Source organism: Mesoplodon bidens, assembly GCF_964165515.1.
Source record: "Mesoplodon bidens genome assembly, chromosome: 1".
Lineage (NCBI taxonomy): Eukaryota > Metazoa > Chordata > Mammalia > Artiodactyla > Ziphiidae > Mesoplodon > Mesoplodon bidens.
Genome location: NC_138176.1, coordinates 40,703,959 through 40,724,009, shown reverse-complemented (window position 1 = coordinate 40,724,009; position 20,051 = coordinate 40,703,959). Strand labels below are relative to the sequence as shown.

At 35.4% G+C, this 20,051-nt stretch overlaps 1 protein-coding gene across 2 annotated transcripts in view; it reads left to right on the top strand.

The window, feature by feature from the left end:
• Positions 1–20,051, top strand: part of A1CF (APOBEC1 complementation factor) — an 84,772-nt gene that overhangs the window by 28,877 nt on the left and 35,844 nt on the right. For both annotated transcript variants that reach the window (XM_081250110.1, XM_081250109.1), the window contains exons 3-4: positions 14,246–14,380; positions 16,179–16,309. In XM_081250110.1, the coding sequence (XP_081106236.1) occupies positions 14,246–14,380; positions 16,179–16,309 (266 nt within the window). The remainder of the gene's footprint in view (positions 1–14,245; positions 14,381–16,178; positions 16,310–20,051) is intronic.

The following is a 20,051-nucleotide window of genomic DNA, read 5'->3' as shown; positions in this document are numbered from 1 at the left end:
CATCAAAGACCTCCTTAATTCCATTGCCAGGGGTCTCTCACCTGGCTATGCTCTGCTCTAGCTAGAGGCTCCTTCCCTGGGCCTCAGTCTCCTTTGGCAGAGCTCTTTTCAACACCCCAAGCATCCCTCTTGGAGAAGATGGAAAATGACCCCTGATTCCTACATTTGACCAAATTCTAGTCCCCTGGAAACACACATTCTGACCCAGTAAAACCTGCAAGTGCACGTGACACAAAGCAACCAGCTCTCCTTCTCACCACCATCAAAGCAGGAGGCCAGCCCATTGTTCACCATTAGATACTTTAGGACTGAGTTAGACCCACCAGCCTCCTGTGTTCCCAATAGCAGGGAATACATAGCAAGCTCTGAGTGGTTTCCTACTCCTCTCCCCTGCTTTAGGTTAGCTGAGAAGCACCTCAAAATTCCTCCCATTTAAGGAGAACTAGGATTCACAACACACCAGCAGTGGGCTCCAAATACCTTTCAATCAACTCCAAAAATTCCTTTCAAACTCTTCAATATTTTTTTCTAAATTCAGGGATGAGGAGGGGTAGGGAATGTTCAGTTAAGAATGTCAAACAGTTAAACAGTTACTCCCTACCTCTTTGTCGTGCTTGTGGTTCAGTGACAGTTTCGTATCCAAACCAGAGGCCCAAATAATCCATTCCATCTTAAAATCCTGTTACAAATGAAACGTAAACAGTCATTAAGTGATCATTTAGAAAATTCTGCAGAACAGAAAACTTTAACATATTAGAACAATGTAAAAAGCTTGCAAATAACAATATATTTTTAAAAGAGACTCAAACAGCAATGGAGATCTTTTCATAAACCTAATAATTTAAGAACATTTGCATTATAAAGGAAAAAAATAAGGTTATTTTACTTTTATCATTTTAAATGTTTTCAAATATAATACCCCTAAAACTATACGGCCAAACTGCCTATTACTTTGATCTTATATATTCAATTACTTTCAGAAGATATTAATAGAGGTTTTAGATCACAAGTTAGTAACAATTACAAAATAGTAAACATTTACTGGACATTTATATTCTAACTGCTTTGTATCTATTAATTCATTTAATACTAATAACAACACTATGAGGTAGTTACTTATGATCATCTCCAATTTCCAGATAAGAGAAACAAGGCTCAAGGAGTTAGGGTAGCTTGCCCAAGATTTATAGGCCATCTTAATTCCACTGCAAGTGGCCAAAATTTCTGGCAAGGTTTACAGAACTAAGAGCTGTTGTAATGTTATCTTTAAGATTGCAGTTTGAGAGATTAGCATGGCAGAGCATGCTAAAAATATCTTGTTGAGCTTAAACCTTGTAACATGATTCACTTTAAGTAAGTATTTGTTAGCAGAATGACTACTGGAACAGAAATTTTCTAGTAATGTAGAAACCTAAAACTCTGACACTTAGCTATCTAGATCTAAAGCCTCTAATCAAGATGTAAATATATACATGACTTGGGTCAACCACTTTTAATGATTTGGAAAATACCTTCTGATTTTGGCTGCAAAGTGTAGAAAATCACTCAAGACTTCAAATCAGAGATCTGCTATTCAACCCATTATCTACCATATGCAAGTATGATCTATATTTTAATTCTGTTTTTAAAATTGACCTATAGTTGATTTACAACATTGTGTTCATTTCAGATGTACAGCAAAGTGATTCAGTGATGTATATATATATTATTTTTCATATTCTTTTCCATTGTAGGTTATTACAATATATTGAGTATAGTTCCCTGTGCTATACAGTAGGTCCTTGTTGTTTACTTATTTTATATATAGTAGTGTGTATATGTTAATCCCAAACTCAAGTCCCTTAACTGCTCTCGGCCTTAATTTCCCAGAAGGTTGGCTAGGACCTACCCCACTCTTAGTCAAGATTTTGTGATTCTAGCATCTGCTCAATCTATTTACTGCTCGGCAAACTTGTCTAATTGGAAGAGGAAACCAGCATGTATTGAGACATAGCTTCAAACTCTGCAATTTAGGGAAAATCCTTTAGCCTTCTCAATACTTCAGTCTTTCTACTCTGGATTAGAGAAAACATTAGTATCGTCTTCAAAAAAAAAAAAAGAACATCGGGTTTACTTTTTTAAAAATCTCTGTACACAAATGAAGGTAAATATATTAATACAATTCAGGGAGCATACCCATAAAATGATATTTTTAAGTGTTATGGTATTTGCTAAGTTAGGGATTGAAGGATTTGCTTCTGCTCTTCTTTGCAGTCTCTGATATTGAATGCTGAATACTTGCAAAACAAGAATTTGAAAAAGAGACGGTGACTAATTTGTGCTCTCTTATCACTAGCAGGACAAATACAGTGGCCAAAAATAGAATTTTGCAGGTTACTTAATAACGTGAGCCAGTCTTTTATATACAAACTGATGCAATAAAACGTGCTTGTGAGGGCTTGAAAATATGCTTTGTGATATCTTTTTAATAATAATTGGATATCTTCAGAATTCATAGCTAAAATTTTTATCAAAGTTCTTTAAAGAAGAACATTAATGCAATACTCTGCATATATAGGTTCAATAAATATTATTGATAAAAATTGTGTAATATTGACAAGTTAAACTTTCAACTTAGTTGCATTATGCCACACAGAAAGATTTTGGATGTGTGCCACTATGTTAGCTTGTAAACAGACTTTGTCTCCAGGCAATGAAATTATGTGTGGGGCTTTTTTTTCTCACTTTTTCACTCTTAACTGTACTTCCCAGATTTTCTAAAACTACTATACATGTCTTTGAGAGTCAAAGGAAAAAAAAAGTCACATTATGATGAACATTTCCTCCAGAACGCATTACTAGCGTGGGTCATCAACTCTGTGACATGCGATGCTTCTTTCAGCTGGAATTTTCTCCTTAAATCTAGAAAAATACATTTTCATAGATGAACATTTTCAGAAAACTTTCCACCCAATGTGGAGTCAGTTTACATCAGTTTTAATTCTACTACAAGGAAAGCTAAATATATAGCTAATAAAGATCACCCTCAAGTAGTCTGAATATTTTTTTAAAGAAGACTCAGGATACTTATATACTATTTTTAAGTGATTTAAGATATGGTGTGTATTAACACTTTGTCCAATTACCCTACTGATAATCTATTTTCTAAAAATTATTACAACAAATATTTACGTGGTATGTCAGTCCCATTGCTTGCTTAATCCAGTGGTTGCCCTTAAAGTTTTTTTGTTCTTGTTTTCCTGTTTTGTTTCCTTAGTCCCTATTATTGAACACAATATGTTAGTGTTGGTCCTTGGCATTATAGATGTATAAGGTGTAGCAGCTGACCTAAAATGCATAGCAAGTAGTTGCAATAAAAATGAATTTATCCAGAATTTAAAAGGATACCATAAGACTGCATTAAATGAGCAATACAGCTGTGGGTGTTACCTTCCTATTTAGAGCCTTAAAACTGACCGAAGTCTTTGACCTAAGGAATGAGGACAAATATTTAGACATAAGGATGCTCATCATAGTGGAATTTATGTTTAAAAATATTGGACATATCCTAAGTGTCCAATAAAATATTACTGGTCATATAAAATATGTCACCCTTATATTTCCAAATTATATAGTCATGTAAAACTGTGATTTCAAAGACATGCAGAAATGTCCAAATTTAATGTTTAGTTAAAAATCAGAATGCAAAACTGTATATATCAGTTTATAGATCATATTTTAAGAAATTATTCACACACACAAATATTGGAAGATAATGAAATGTAATCTCTGATGAGAGTAGTTTTTTCTTCCTTGTGCTCTTTATGTTCCAAACTTTCTATAATGAATATGGATTCTTTTTAAGCCAAGGAAAAAAATCTCATGAAGTAGAAAAAATTTATAAGAAGCATTCGGTTAGGAATAGAAAAGTTGGGAAAAATTCATGAAGAAAATTTCATTAATGAAGCTGGATGATAGGTGCTTGTGTTCATTAGGCTATTATTTCTAATTCTTTATATGTTTACTACATGTATATTTAATACTGATATAATCCAACCCTTTCCATTTTACATTGGAAAACAAGCCCCCGAGTTATACACTTCAGTAGAGACATAAGCCAGAGGTCAGCAAACTGACCCATGACTCAAATGTGGCCACAGACTGTTTTTGTAGTGATTGAAGGCTATGAGTGATTCTCACAATTTCAAAAGTTCGGGGGGTTTTTTAATCCTAAAATATCAACTATCTAGCGTTTTATAGAGAAAGTTTGCTGACTCCTAACTCTTATCCTTAATCTAGTACTCTATGCTATAAGTTCATTCACAGGTTTTTTAAAAATTGAAGTACAGTTGATTTACCATGTTGTGTTAACTTCTGGTGTACAGCAAAGTGATTCAGTTATACATATATATACACACACATATATTCTTTTTTATGTTCTTTTCCATTATGGTTATGATTTATCACAGGATACTGAATATAGTTCCCTGTGCTATACAGTACGACCTTGTTGTTTATCCATTCTATATATAATAATTTGCATCTGCTCATCCCAAACTCCCAATCCATCCCCCACCTGCTCCCTCTCCCCCTTGGAACTCACAAGTCTGTTCTCTATGCTTAAATCACAGTTTTTAAAGAAAACTTCCTATAACATAGAAGAGCATTTAAGATTCCTTAAAGGAAGTAGGAGTATCCTTCCTTGTCCTACCCACCAAATGAAGTCTAAACTATCATTCATTCACTTATTGATTCATTTATTGATTCCATAAAGAGAGACACGGTGCCTGCCTTCATGAAAATTACTCAGGGGAAGACAGAAAATAAACAACAAATAAAATAATGACATATCATGTTGAGTGCTATGAATGTCATAAACCAGGTTAAGTGACAAGGGCAGAAGGCCTTCTTCAGACAAGATGACACTGAGCTCAGACTTAGAGGATGAGAGCAAACAAACATTGCAAGGAGCCAAGGACAAAACAGCATCCTTGGCAGAGGGGACCACTTGGGTGATACTGATTAACCAAAATATTTGTAAAATGCACAACACTTTTCAGCGGTGAAGACATTAGTGTGTCTTAATTTCAAAGGTCCAGTAAGATTACAGCAGATAAATGAGAAATCAGTGGGCTTCATCCTTCTCTTCCTTTTTTAAATCAGTCATCAATCTGTTCCTGGGAACAATTTCCTCAAACTAGAATAAAATACAGACTTTAATTCCCATTTCTCAAACTTTGCTTTCTAGGCATGTTCTCTTATTTGGAGTTTCACTGCAACTGCATATTTTAATTCTAATTTATTCAGTTCCTCAATAAATATGTACCAGCCATAAGGTACAAAGGATGGCACTAGATCTGATTAGGAGACCATCCCTCTGCTAAGTGTGCCTCAAACTAAGTTAACTCCCCTATCTCTCTGGTTTGGTATAATGTACTTTAGTAAATTTCCTTGGGTATTTTTCAAATTACAATTTTTCCTACAAATAATGCAATAAAAAATAAGTAACTTAGGATCCCAGAGTTTACAAGTGGCTTTGACTAGACTAGCTCAGTGAGAAGCAGATGGAGGAACACTGTGGCATTGACATTCTTTTCCAACCTCTACACAAAAATCCTAGGGACAGAAAAAGGAATTTGACTTCATGGTAAAATATAGTTCCTGGGTCCTACTTTTTCTTCTATTGCCTGTTCTCACCAACTGCTCCTGTCCCCACTACCCAAGGACTTATCATTCATGCACTTGGTGAATGACCTAATTCCTTAAATAGGTGGCACTAAGCATGAGAACAGGGTGGGACCAGTAGATCATCACAGGCACGTGTTTCCCTAAGCTTATCACTCCAGCCACCCACAGGCTAACTTAATTATCAAGCTCCTTAGAAGCCTTGCTTCTACTAGCCAGCAACGCCATAGGCTGGTGTGGAAGACTCCAAATGAAGGAGCAGCTCTGTGAATCCTTTTGTGGAGAGTGTGTGTACCTGACATGTGATGGGAACTTCAGCATCCCACAAAATAGAAAGGCATTCCAGGAACTATTTTCAAACAGCAATGAATTTCTCCTCCAATAGCCTAACAGAAAGTTGGTTATATATGAGATCTTCAATATAAGGTTCAAAATCTTTGCAAAATATGGATTATAGTGTTTTCCCTTAAACTAGAAGCACATAAGCGTTTCCATTTTATCAGCTTAAAAATTGGTGTAAATTTCATGACTCAAATACACAAAAGCATCGATGGCTGTTTTGAACTTTAGACTTTGTTTGCAGACAACTTCAGGATTTTTTTAATTGTTACCTGTTAATACCAATCAGCAAGCAAAAATAAGTGGCTCTTCATCCTCAGAAACTAAAATGTTATTATGACATGCAAAGAGAGCTCTCTAACATAGGCTAAGGAGAAAAATATGAGATCACAGAAACATACAATCATGAATTTGGGTAGGACTTCAGTAGCTGTGATCCTTTTTTTAACATTATTTCAGAGATGCAAGGTAGAGAGCCGAACTGATGTTAAACCGTACCTTGACAGAGGATTCAATAATCATGAATTTCATCATGAGAGAGTTATTCCACTTTCAATTCTATTTTAAGCTTTCTGATGAGGGAAGTCATTGAAGGTATGTCTTAAACACCTCTCCAGCCCCTGCTAATCTTTTTTGTTGTTGTTGTTATTTTTTAACATCTTTATTGGAGTATAATTGATTTACAATGTTGTATTAGTTTCTGCTGTATAACAAAGTGAATCAGTTATATGTATACATATATCCCCATATCCCCCCCCCGCTAATCTTTTTAAACAGCAGAACTAGGGTTCAGAACTTTTAGTAGACAATGATGTCCAGCTAGAACTTGATCATGGTTTCCTTCTTTTGCAGTTTCTTTTATAATGACCTTCCATTTGTGGGAAACGATACTCCACTTATGAGAATGATGTTTTCTTTTTTGTGTAAGTTTAAGAAAGTGAATCAATGCAAAGAAAGTCATTAAGTAATTAATGGACCAGGTGTCAAGGGGATATGCAATGGAGACACATTGGTTTTAAAAATCCCTACATTTCCTTTAAGGGTCCTATTGACTAACTCAGAAAACATCCTATGAACATTTTTCCACATTTTAATATGGTGAAAGTCAGCCTCCCTTTCACAACCATCCTAATACCCTCCCAAGACCTCTGCAATCACCTAGTTAACCCTATTCCCTTTTAAATGAAGAATTTCAAGTCAGGAGAAATTTAGTGTCTTGCCGAGACCCTCAGCTTGTAAAAATTCATGGGGGTGTCATAAGGAGAATAATTACTGTATAAAATTTCTCACATGCTAAAAGACAAGTGCATTTGATGGAATTCTCCTTGGCATATGTTGAACTAGGAAAGGATAGAAGAGCAATTAACCCAAACCAAATGTTCATTATCTGCATATGGCCAAATGTCCTTATTCGCATGTGGATATCTTTATGTCATTTAATCAGATCTCTGACTACTATTAGTCAATTCAGAAAGGCAAATTGTATCTATAATAAAAAGTTGGATGGGCCTATTGAATAAATTACACATTGCAAAAAGATAAAAGCCCAAAATTGATAAAGGAATCACCAAAGATTTCACCTAGTTATTTTATAGATGGAATTTATAGGTTCCTGGAGATTGCAGCAGTAAGACAAGGCAACTGCCCAGAGCTGGAAGTGAGCATGAACACAGCAAATCCTGGTCTCAAGATAATATACGCTGTGCAGTCCATCATTAGTGAAACTCACGTGAAAACAAATGTGAACAGAGGGTCTTAGAAGTTAATTGGCATTTTACTTGTTCTCTTATGTAGAAACACACATACACACTCCCAAAAAATATATTTTCTGATTTCTAATTTTATGTAAGGATATTCTTGAATTTAATATACCCATGAATTGGCCAAAAACATATAATAAGCTTTACAAAATGCAAATTATTTTTAAAAGCCTGTTTGCTCTTAAATACTTCAACAACTGAGATACTGAATTCCTCAAGGGTGGTTTTCACACATAATCCATAAAGGGAAAATATTAGAAGATGATATTATTAAATGCATCATCTGATAACAAGTTAGTTCTGCCTCCATAAGACAACTAGTAACTTGAAATGAAATTAAGACTATTTTCCTAGGCAATAGGCTTTCAACAGTCAGTCTTCCAAAGTGATACAGGAACATGATTCATAATTTGCTGATAGTTGTTTTTAGGAACAAACCATACCATATATTTTAAAAAATCAAATGTGAGAGCTTTTTGAAGACTGAAACAAAGATAAATTTTCAAAAGCCAAAATCTATTTGCATCTTTGTGATTTTTGCCATAAACACATACAGCCAAAAATAATATTTATTTAGAATTCATTAAATAACTTGAATAGAAATACTGAGTTTAGTGTTAAAAGTAGACTTTTCTCTTATGTAAGTGGAAAAGGTTTTATGTGATAAATATATTTGCCTGATGTACAATAAACGCATAACTATTAAAATAAAACATTGGTCTATAAACAACCTAATATTACCTCACATAAAATATTTTGAGAAACTCTGGGCTGTATGATGATAAAGTTAAATTTATATTCATGTGTTATGTTCCTGCCCTAACTTTGCCTCTTTGTTACTAACTAAAGTACCACATGTCTACAACTTCCAACATCCCATTTATTCAGTCTTTACACCACAATTATTATTGCTCTTTCTATTTTAAAGAAAATATCTGCCATTCATATTGTATATGAATGCAAAGACTGTAAAAAAAAAAGCTAATAATGGTAATGCCAACTTCCACAGTATATAAGTTAAATAAATTCTGCCTTTCAAAAATTCTTAGCCTAAAATAGATTTTACCAATATGAAGTCACTGGTCTTAAGATGCACAGGTAAACAAACAATACACAAAACAGATCATTATCTTTCATACAGAATTAACAAAATAAACACTCCCTATAGCACCGTCTGTTGGCCTCAACAACAACAACAGCGTTAGCAGACCAAAGTTAAAATCACATCTAAGAGGATTCTTTTGGTACATCTTATTTAAGGCCCTTTAGATTTGCCTTGAACCCTATCACATATTGAGATATATAGTTGGTACACAGGTGAAAGGTAATAGAAATAATGCCTTGTAAAGACCTTTATTCAATCTTTCAAATCAACAACCAGGAAAATATGGTATTAATTTATGAACTGCAATAGACACAGTCCAGAGAGCTGTTCTCAATGCATTGGCATCAGCTGTGAGAAGAGACCACAGGAGTTTAGCCATGGAACCATTGTTCTGGGTATGGTGGTGGTGACTGGCATGCTTGTGAAGGTTAGAAATGTCACCAAGCATGGGGAGATTGTCCAGCACCTGAGCGATCAAGAGCAGAAATAGATCCAAACATAGTCAATTGGAAAATGGGTAGGAGAACAGCTGAAAGCAGTTTAATAAGGAAACATACACAATTTCTTCCCTCTTGGCAAGAAAAACAAAGGACCAAAGGGAACCACAAAGATGATTACAGATTTGGAATATAAAATTTCCAAAGAACCATTAAAGGAATTGAAATTACTACTCAGAAAAATAGACTGAATGAGGGTTCATTAATTAATATTCTTCTAGTTTATGAATCTGTTCATTTATGTGAGACAACCAACCATCTGGTGTCCATGTTTGATGAAGTTGAACAAGAAAGTAGGTGTGACACACAACATACAAACTTGTGAGGCTGGTAAGCCTGAGAAGAAAAGTCATCTCGACTTTTGAACAGTATATTTGCCAAGTTCACCAGATTGGGAATCAGAGGACATTTAGTCTAGTGTTTTCTGCAATAAATTTAACCAGTGTAACTTTAAGGAAGTCATATAACATCTCTGGACTCAGTTTCCTCATCTGTAAAATGAGCATATTGGGTTAATATAAAAAAAACAGAAAAATGTTATAACTACAAGCATGGACTCAGGATTCAGATTTTCTCTTTGCCACTTACTACTTTTATGTCTTTGGATTTCTCACCTACAAAATGAAAGTAATAGTACTATCATCCTCATAGGTTTGTTGAGAAGATTAAATGAATTAATACCTGGGAAGCACTTGGCACATTGCTTGACTCAGTTAGCCACTGTTTTAGCTGTTGTTTTTTGCTGCTGTTACTATCACATGCAAGTATTAGAGGTAAATTCTGGCTGATTAAGCAGAAAAGGAGTTTATAAAAAAGGATGCTGATTTACAGAAATTTTGAATTTAGAGAACTAGATTCAAGAGTAAGCTTTTAGGAAAAAAGTAGATATGTATATGTATAACTGAATCACTTTGCTGTACGCCTGAAACTAATGCAACATTGTAAATCAACTATACTTTAATAAATAATAAATTTAATTTAATTTAAAAATTTTTTAAAGAGTAAGATTTTAGGAATGAAACCCAAAACCACACCACAAACCTGGAATGATAAGAAAATGTATCCAAGGAGGATTCAACACTAATGTTAGCACGTTGAAAATTTCTGCACCAGAACTCAATTTAACTTTATTATAACCATTACTGTCCTAGTTGCAAGGGACACTAGAAAAGCAAGTATCTGCTATTTTTAACTCCTATAGGAAAAAGGCAGTTTTGCCCAGATTTCCCAGATGTATTAAAAGATCAGATGCCAGGTGGCCCAAATTAACTCAGTCCACTTGTCCTTCATGCTAAGATTTATTGCTTAGAATCATTTACTAAATGTTGGATGGTTTTATCCGAGGTTAAGAAGATGGTATATAAAATTTCTTAAAGACTCTATGGTTCCTTCATGAAAGGCTTAAAATATCTGCAACAGAAGGGACTTCCAAATATTTACTGGGTAGGCTCAGTATCCAGTATTTAAATTAAAGCCACTGGATTTATAGTTAGAATGGGGTCTTTAGTTTTTAAATTTACACAGTTGAAGGTCTTCACCTATTTATGTGTGACTTGAGAGAATAAATGGTTTCCAAGTCTTTGATTGGAAAAATAAAAGATCCCAGAGTTCAATGAACAAACACTCATGGAAAACAAAAACCTATATTTTCTCTTTCTGAATGACTAATACATTTGTGCTGCTGGAGGAATTCATCTCACAAGAAGGACATCAGCCAGGAGAGGAAAGAGCAGCTATAACTAGGCTTTATCTATTTTAATCTCCTCAACTATAAAAATACTGCCTAAAATACCAGCAATCCAGCTCCCAACTGTCCTTTCTGAGTAACGGACAGCTATTTCAACCCCATGACTAATGCCCAGAGCCTGTCTTAAAGTGGCCTGGACCTCCACCACTGGTGCATTCCCAGCCCAGTGGGCAGCTCATAGGGCAAATCACCCCCAGTGCTTGAACTTCACCAGTCAGACTCTTGGTGGTCCCCCAAAATACTCTTGGTGAATTTATTTCAATTGTTTGCAGAAACAACAGAATTAATCATCTCTCCTACCCAATCATTTTGGCTTATAAGCAGATGAATTCTCCTATATACATGACATGCACAAAATAGTTGGTGACATTTTTTAACAATTAGAGCAAGAAAGTTGAGGGGGGAAATTCTAAAGGTCAATCTGCTGGTTGCCTATTTATTTTCAAGCTATCAGACAAAGCTTGTCAAGTGAGAAATTCTGGAATAACCATTTCATTATGATGCGATGAAAGTTTGGTTTCCTCAGCATGAATAGTAAAAATACTGCCAAGTTTATACTAAATTTATTCCAATAATCCATTGAATAGTATATCTCCAGACATTTAAGAAATACAGAAATGGCCTCAGAGGGAACAGCATCAACCAAATGGTGACAGTCGACCCAAGGAAGTAGATTGTAGTATGGCAATAGAAATACCTCTCTGTAAACAATAGGTATGAGATATGTTCTTCCCCAAAATTTGTGTAGTAAAACGACTGGAAATTGGAAAGGATTTTAAATGAAGCAGAGAGTTTTCAATTCAGTGGCATGATAATTTTTTCATAAATAAGTACTTAAATGTGTGAATCTGTTATAAGTGATTAGGCTACCACATAACAAAGCAAAATGTAATAGGGATTAAGCTGATGGCCTTTGAAACCAGACTGCCTGGCTTCAAATCCTGACTTTTCCACTCCCCAACCACATGATCTTGGCAAATTACTTAATCTCTGTGGGCTTAACTGTCTTCTGTAAGGTACGAATAGTAATAGCCCTTAACCCATGATATTGAGAATTAGAACAGTGCTGTCATATACTAAGTGTTATATAGGTATTTGTTAAGTAAGAAAACTTTAAATATGTCTTTGAAAATATCAAATTCATTTTTTTAGGAAATTCTTGGTTGAGATATGCTCATTGAATTCTCACTTTTTTTTTTCCTGTAAGTATAAAACATTTTATTTCTCAGATTTTTCAGTGACAGTTTTTCTACTGGATAATCCTGCAAGAATATAGGGGAAGAAAAAAATACAAGAATTCTTGAGGCAAATATTTCAGTGTTTAGTAAAATGAAAAGCACCTACTAGCTTGAAGCAAAAAGTAATCAAGGCAAGGTAGAACACCCATATGACATCTTTTTAATTTAAGGCAACATGATTAAATTAGTAGTAATTTTTTAAATGATTGCAATCACAGACATCATTTAAATACTTAAATACTGTGATCCAAAAAGCCTTTGTACTACTACTTATAAAATAATTGAGAAAGTCTCAAGTTAGTATATATAAAGATTTAACAATGAAACTAGAAGCTGCTTTACTTTGACTTTTTTTGACAAACAACTATCGTGAAAAACAATGTCTTTAAATAACTAATATGTCTTTTAAAAATATACATAGAAAAATATTTGGAAAGGCAGATAAACTTAACAGTAACTATTTCTACAGATGGGTAGGGTGATGCTTTGGGGAATTCTTTTTACTTTATACATTACTAGGTTTTATCCAACATCATGTATCATTTTATGGTATAAAAGTTTTTTAAAGTAGTAATTGTAGAAGTTAACAATGAATACTGATATTTGGTCTTTTATGTTTTCCTTTCTCCAAAAATCACTTAAAGTATAACAAAGAGCTTTGGCTATGCCTAAGTGGAAAGTAAATTTATTCTTCTCCAGCAAATGAATTATTCCAGCTCAATAGTGGTGGATTAGGCCTATCTTTCACTTTGGGGCCCCTGAAGTTATTTTTAGGTCATTAACCTTCAGAAAAATACAGACAGCAGGGCAGACCATCATCAGTGCTTCTCCTCCCCTAAAAGGACATTGACTTTACCAAGGATTTTTTAGAACAAAGGAAAAAAAAAAAAAAAAAGAAGCTAATGCTACAGTATTTGGACTGAGAACAGCATTGTTCTCCACAAAGAGATGCAACATTAGTAAACACCTTTCACCATCTTGTCAGCTTTGAAGACAGATTTAAGTCCCTCACTCATTACCCCCATAATTAGCCAGTCCACTCTTTCAAATGCTAACCTTCATGATGTTTCTATTTAGGGGCCTACATTGCCTTGCTCAGTGCATGAAACAGCCTCAATCCAGGGAGGCAAGAAGAGAATTAATAACTATTGAATATATATCACATGCCAAGACCTGTGCTGTGCATATTTGACACATTATCTCCTTCAATCAAAAGCTGATAGTATCTCCACTTAATATATGAGAAACACTGAGGTTTGGGGAACTCAAGCAATTTGCCTAATGCCCCACAGCTAGTGGGTCATGGAGCCAAGTAGTTCAGGTCCAGAACCTCATAGACTTCAATATTAAATCAGAACCCCAGATTCAAATTATAATCATATCCTTTGACAATCAGGCATTGGTGAGTTTGAATGGCAAAATAATAACAAACCAAAAAAATAACAACCCTTTATATTTGTCCAGCACTTTATAAGTTTTCACAGTGCTTATCTGGAGCAAGTCGCTGAAGCAAGAGCATGGTGTTGAAATTCACACAAAAGATGGACTTCCCTGGTGGTCCAGGGGATAAGAGTCTGCACTCCCAATGCAGGGGGCCTGGGTTCAACCCCCGGACAGGGAACTAGACCTCACATGCATGCCACAACTAAGAGTTCACATACTGCAACTAAAGATCCCATGTGCCACAACTAAGCCCTGGCACAGTCAAATAAATAAATATTTTTTTAAAAATTCATATGAAAGAGACGTCCATTTTTATCCTCTGACCAGTCCACTACTATTATTTGTCAATAAGTATCTTCCTTATTGAGAAATGATTTTGAAAATAGTTGAGGAACTCAAACTAAAGATTCTATTGTTTTCTCTCCCTCCTACAATCCACATGGGATTTGCAGGAAAATGGACAAAGAAAATATGGTGGTCCCCCGCCTGGTTGGGATGCTGCACCCCCAGAAAGGGGCTGTGAAATTTTTATTGGAAAACTTCCCCGAGACCTTTTTGAAGATGAACTTATACCATTATGTGAAAAAGTGAGTCTAAACATGTTTTTTATTTAATCTTTCAAGGAAAAAATACTACTCTCTTCACCTTGCTTTCACTCTCATTCTTCTTGGTCAGTGATGGTTTCTCTTCCAATTACCATTCCTCAATCATGGACAAAGTTAAAACCTTCCCAGCTGTTAGTGATTGGCCCCTAATTATCACTGCCTTGACTCAGCTCTGTCCTGTTACTGACAGCTGAAACTACCATTGTTGATGACTTTAATCTATATTTCAATCCCCCATCTCCACTAGCATAGCCATCTTACTGCAAACTCAACAGTTCTACCAATCTAGAATAACACTACAACAACCTGTCTAAAATAAGATATTGCTTCAACTTTGAAATGTTAATATGGTTTTATAAAGTGTAAGATTTTCACATTAAAAAATGTGTATGTCATGGCTCAACTGTGTCCCTGTACATATTGATCCAGAATGAAATTTCCTTCTACAAATTTGAATGCAATCAATAAGATTAATAACATGGTTTTTCAAAGTCACTATATAATTAAGAAATAAATTTCCTCAGTTTTAATTCCAAATGATATTTTGCTACTAAACCCAAAGTTAAAGCAAAAATACAAAATTAACATTTTTGATAATTTACCAAGTGGTGTTTAAAATTCCTAGAAAATTTAATGAGAGCTTAGCTATTTCTTTTCCTAAATGCCAAAATCAGCTGTGTGTGTGTGTGTGTGTGTGTGTGTGTGTGTGTAGTTCAGCTCAGTTTCAGAACTACTCTTAATTTTATACAAACAACGTCACTTGGCCTGTGCATAAATTACAAGGACTTAATCCTATAAGAATCTTATATACTGAACATGAAAATGAGCACCAAGAAACACTTGAAATGCAGAGATGAAACATGCTTGAACTCTTTCCTAATGAGCCCAGAAAATAATAGGTGTCCATCACTGAGTACCGTGGGGTGGCGTGGGGCTGACCTGTGGGTCAGACACCACTGACGTAATAGAAGTAACTTAATGATGCCTCTTCTCCCCATGCATGTCCCTCACATCTGTGTGGGCCACCCGTCTTACAGCAGCCAGCAATAATGAATTACTGTGTCTGGATTATAGAGAACAGTTGGGGTAGCAGGAGGGAATAGTATATAAGCAAAGCAGAGGAGTTACAGTGAGAGGGATAGAGTGAGTACACTGCTACCGTTGAGGTGCTGGCCCTAGATCAGTTGTGTTAAGACTAGCATTTACCTTCAGCCTACAGATGGAGAAAACAGGGCTCCCAGGACCATCCTCTGAAACACACTTTCTGTGTTCACCTTTATATCATGGTAGGTGGAAAAGATAGCTAAGAAGTCAATTTTACAAGGCTCCAAATGAGTTCTTGGTTTTGGTTTTAAACATCACTGGTGAGTATGACCAAGTAAAGATAAAAACTATGGAGGTCTCAGAGGCCAATGTAAAGGGCAAGGACAAATCTATCAAGAAATTGTACTTCTGATGACAAATGTGTTTTCTGGTCCCTAAGATGTCGTATAAATCCCCAGATAATTGTGTGATGAAAGGTCACTTGCTGCTCTGCCAAAAATATACATTCTGGCAACTCCGGCTGAAATGTCACTTGTACATGTTTTCTTTATTTATCCTGACTTTGCCCATGAGTTAGATAACAGATCTGAACCCAGCATGAAAACATGTAAACTATTACACATGGGATGCAAATGCCAAACACGGCAGAGACTTCAGAAAACGTTGTGTATTTGTGTGTGTGTTTTCATTTGGAAGTACAAATGTATAAATACGAATTCTCTCTTATTACTTGTAGATTGGTAAAATTTATGAAATGAGAATGATGATGGATTTTAATGGCAACAATAGAGGATATGCGTTTGTAACATTCTCAAATAAACAAGAAGCCAAGAATGCAATCAAGCAACTTAATAATTATGAAATTAGGTAAGATCCATCTCTTCTAGATTAAAAGTGAATCAGACAATGTACCTTTATCTGTTCTTCCATCAAGTTTATCTAATATAGTATATGCAAAATATAGCCAAAATCAGAAATAAAAGGTTAGCTCTTTTTCTTGGAAATTAATTTAATGAAATGTTTATTTAACCAACACTATGTAAGGTGCCAGACTAAGTTCTGTGAACTGTTCAAAGAAGCAAAATTCATTCATTTATCTGTTTCATAAATATGTGCTGGACACTGTTGAAAATGTTAGAAGTATCAAGGTACACTTTCCTACACTCATAGTGAGCAATCGGATGTATAAGATTATTTAAAAGAGTTTGAAAACATAAAAACCAGGAAATGGGGTAAAGTTGTATGAGGAGGTTGCTACTCTAACTTGATGTATTTAAGAAAATACTCTTCCGGAAAGTAAAATTTGATTTGAGACTTGAATGAAAAGAATCTGCCATGACAGTCAGACCTGGAGGAAAATCCTTTCAGAGAAAGAAAGAACAGCAAGTGCAAAGGTCTCAAAATGAGAATAAGCATGATGTGTTAAAGGAACAGAAAGAAAGCCAGCATTCGGAACAGAGTCAAGAGAGGAGGGTTGAAGGCAATACAGTTGGAGAGTCTTATATTTCATCATTAAGAATTTGGATTTTATTCTAAAAAAGGGGGGGAATCACAGGAGGTTTTAATTAGATTCATGCTTTTTTACAACATTCCTCTGACTACTAAGTGAAGAATGGACTGTAGCAGGGTAAGGACTGAAAGAGGGAAGGCAGTTCAAAGGCCGCTGCTGTGTCTAGAACTAGATGGGAGACGGTAGTGCTTGCATAAGGGGCTAGTGGTAAAGGTGGTAAAAAGTCAGATGTGTGATATATTTTGGAGGTTGAATAGACAAGACTGGCTAAATATTGGATTTAGAGTGTGAGTGGATTTATAATTCAGGGAGGAAAATTAGGATTTTGGTCCAAGTATGTGTGGATGTGATAGTGTCGTAGAGATGGAAAAGGCTGGGAGAATAACAGGAAAACATAAAGAGCTCTGTTTGGGACAATGTACATTTGAGATGCACATTAGACATCCCAGGGAATTGCTGAGGAGGTGATTGTATGATATTGGAGTCAGGAGAATGGTCACAATTGGAACGTAAATTTGGGGGTCAGCCAAATATAGGCAATATTTGAAACCATGGGATTAGCAGAGGGTTCCAGGACATTACTGACCCTATACAATCAATAACTGGTTTTTATAAATTGACAATACATGAAATTATCTACGTTCTAAAATCTAAACCAGAGGGAACTGACATAAATCCTTTCTTAAGGAAGCCCAGGGCCACATGGAAGCAAGATTAGTGTGTTAGATGAAAAAGCAATAGCTTGGGGTCAGATGGGCCTCAGCTGAGTGCCAAAAAGTGACTTGACCTCTCTGAGCCTCAATTTCCTCATCTATAAAGTGGGAATAATAATACTTATTTCATAGGTTTATTATGGGGATGTTATCAAGATTTCAGTATGTTTAGCTTAGTGTTTGGAACATAGTAATAGGTCAATAAGTGATAGAACTCTTACATATTAGCACATTAATTCTGAGATACAGTCTTTCACCTATATTTTCTTCCTGTAACAGAGATGTACTTTAATACTGAGGGAATCTTAAATTTAATGAATATAGAGAGAGTAGATTTCCTGTCATTAGTTTTCTCTCACTTCCTATAGGCTCAAAATAAGTCCTGCATTATCCTTTGTAATTCTGTAGTCAGTCAACTACTGGGTAATTTTTCTTAAACCCCTTAGCCATGAAAAGATTGATTGGACTTGGCAACTACTAGTAGCCTAGTCATTCAGTACCAGGATTGGATTCTGGAACAGATTCTTTGAAAAAACATAAAGGAGGCTCCCCTTCCACACATGCCACCATGGATCCAAAAGAGCTCTGATATATGGAAAAATTTTTGGTATGAGAATCAGGAGATCAGAGGTCTAGCCCAGGTTCCTTTGGACAAATCCTTTGACCTCTTTCAGCATCCGTTTTGTATTATCACCTGATCACACAGAGTTATTCCGAGCATCCATCATATGAAATAATATATACTAAGTTATTTTAGAAAGGGCTATAAAAAGCTATATTATATTAGTGATGTTTTCAGGAATTAGAAGATTCTCCATTCCTTGGTCTTTCATAGAAACTAAACATCTTAATAGCAAAGGTTATTCTCAAAATAGCTTTTAAGTTGAGATGGATGTAGAATTGTTTCTGTAGGAAATCAACAAAGTTCGCTGAATCTACTTAATACATTGTTACACATTGGAGCCTGTCAAGACTTTCTGAAAATAGATGGGGTATGAACAATGAACACAATCCATTAAAAAGTAACAGTATCTTCTGTGAATTTCAATGTCTTCATCTATAAAATAGAGACAAAAATACACCTACTTCATGGGTGGGATTATGAAAAATAAAGGAGATAATGCATGTAAAGCTCAGTGCCTGACACATATCAGATGCTCTATAAATGTTTGCTGATTATTATGATGATGGCAGGAGGGTGCAGAAAAGGAAGAGAAAAAATATGACAAAGCATTTGGAAAGAGAGAATTGATGGCCAAAATTCCAGTTTAAGTTCAGGTTGGATGGCAGAAGCAAGGTGAAGGCACAGAGTGACTTTGAATTTTAATGAGTAGGATAAACGGAATGTGAAATAGCAGAATAGACACCCCACGGCCAACTTCACCTACTTCCACTCTGCCTTGGATGTTGTCAGAGAGAGAACCTTTCTTGTAGAGAAGAGGTTTATTTGTTACCTCTTCTTGTTACAAACCTTTGGTTTGTTTTTAGCCACTGTCTCTGAGGGCATAGATAAGGTTCTTATCCCGAAAAGACCCACAGGTGTCATATCATCCTCCTCGTCATCAAATATCCCCTGAGCATCCTCTAAATGTCTGGCTTCTGGCGACGTTAAAGTCGTGCCCTCAGCTTTTGAGAGAGAGTTTTTCGTCTCCAAGCAATTCTGGGATTTGCTGACAAATCACACAGATTTAAAAACAGGATATGGAGACTCCAGACTCCCCCTACTGGTAACTGACCGGCCCCCAAATGATCAAAAATATAATTAATTTCTAAATAAATAGTATCTTGGAACAAAATGTTAAAAAAGAAAAAAAAAACCCTGAAAGATCACTTTATTGACCCTTCCCTCCCCCCAGAAAAAAACACATTGTTAGGACAATGTTCAACAAATGGAGACGGACCTCTTACATATCTGATATGCGGTCCTTGGTTCTTCAACAAAGCACAGAGGACAACTAGGACAGGGCTCAACCTGGGTGAGAACACCTGCCACACAGCTGAGAGCCACTAGTTCCAAGAAATCAGAGCAATCTCCCACTCACCTGGCTGAGCACTTTTTATTCAGGAGGAATGAGTGGTTTCCGTTAAGCAAACTTGACCCATTTTTAACAACTTCGAGTTATTGCAAAAGTCACATGGCCTAATACACAAACACAAAAAAACAGCAAAAAAACAGTAATAAAATTTCAAACCATTCCTTCATTACCCTATTGCCTAAAGAGGATCACTATGTTGAATTTTTATAGTCTTTCTAGATTTTCTATAGTTTTAATCAAAATGGCTTTCTCATATACTCATTTTACATTTTTTTTAACCCAGCAGCATAGCGTGAACTGGAATTTTCAACCATCAAATACTCTCCTATGTTACTATGTTTATTCTCCTC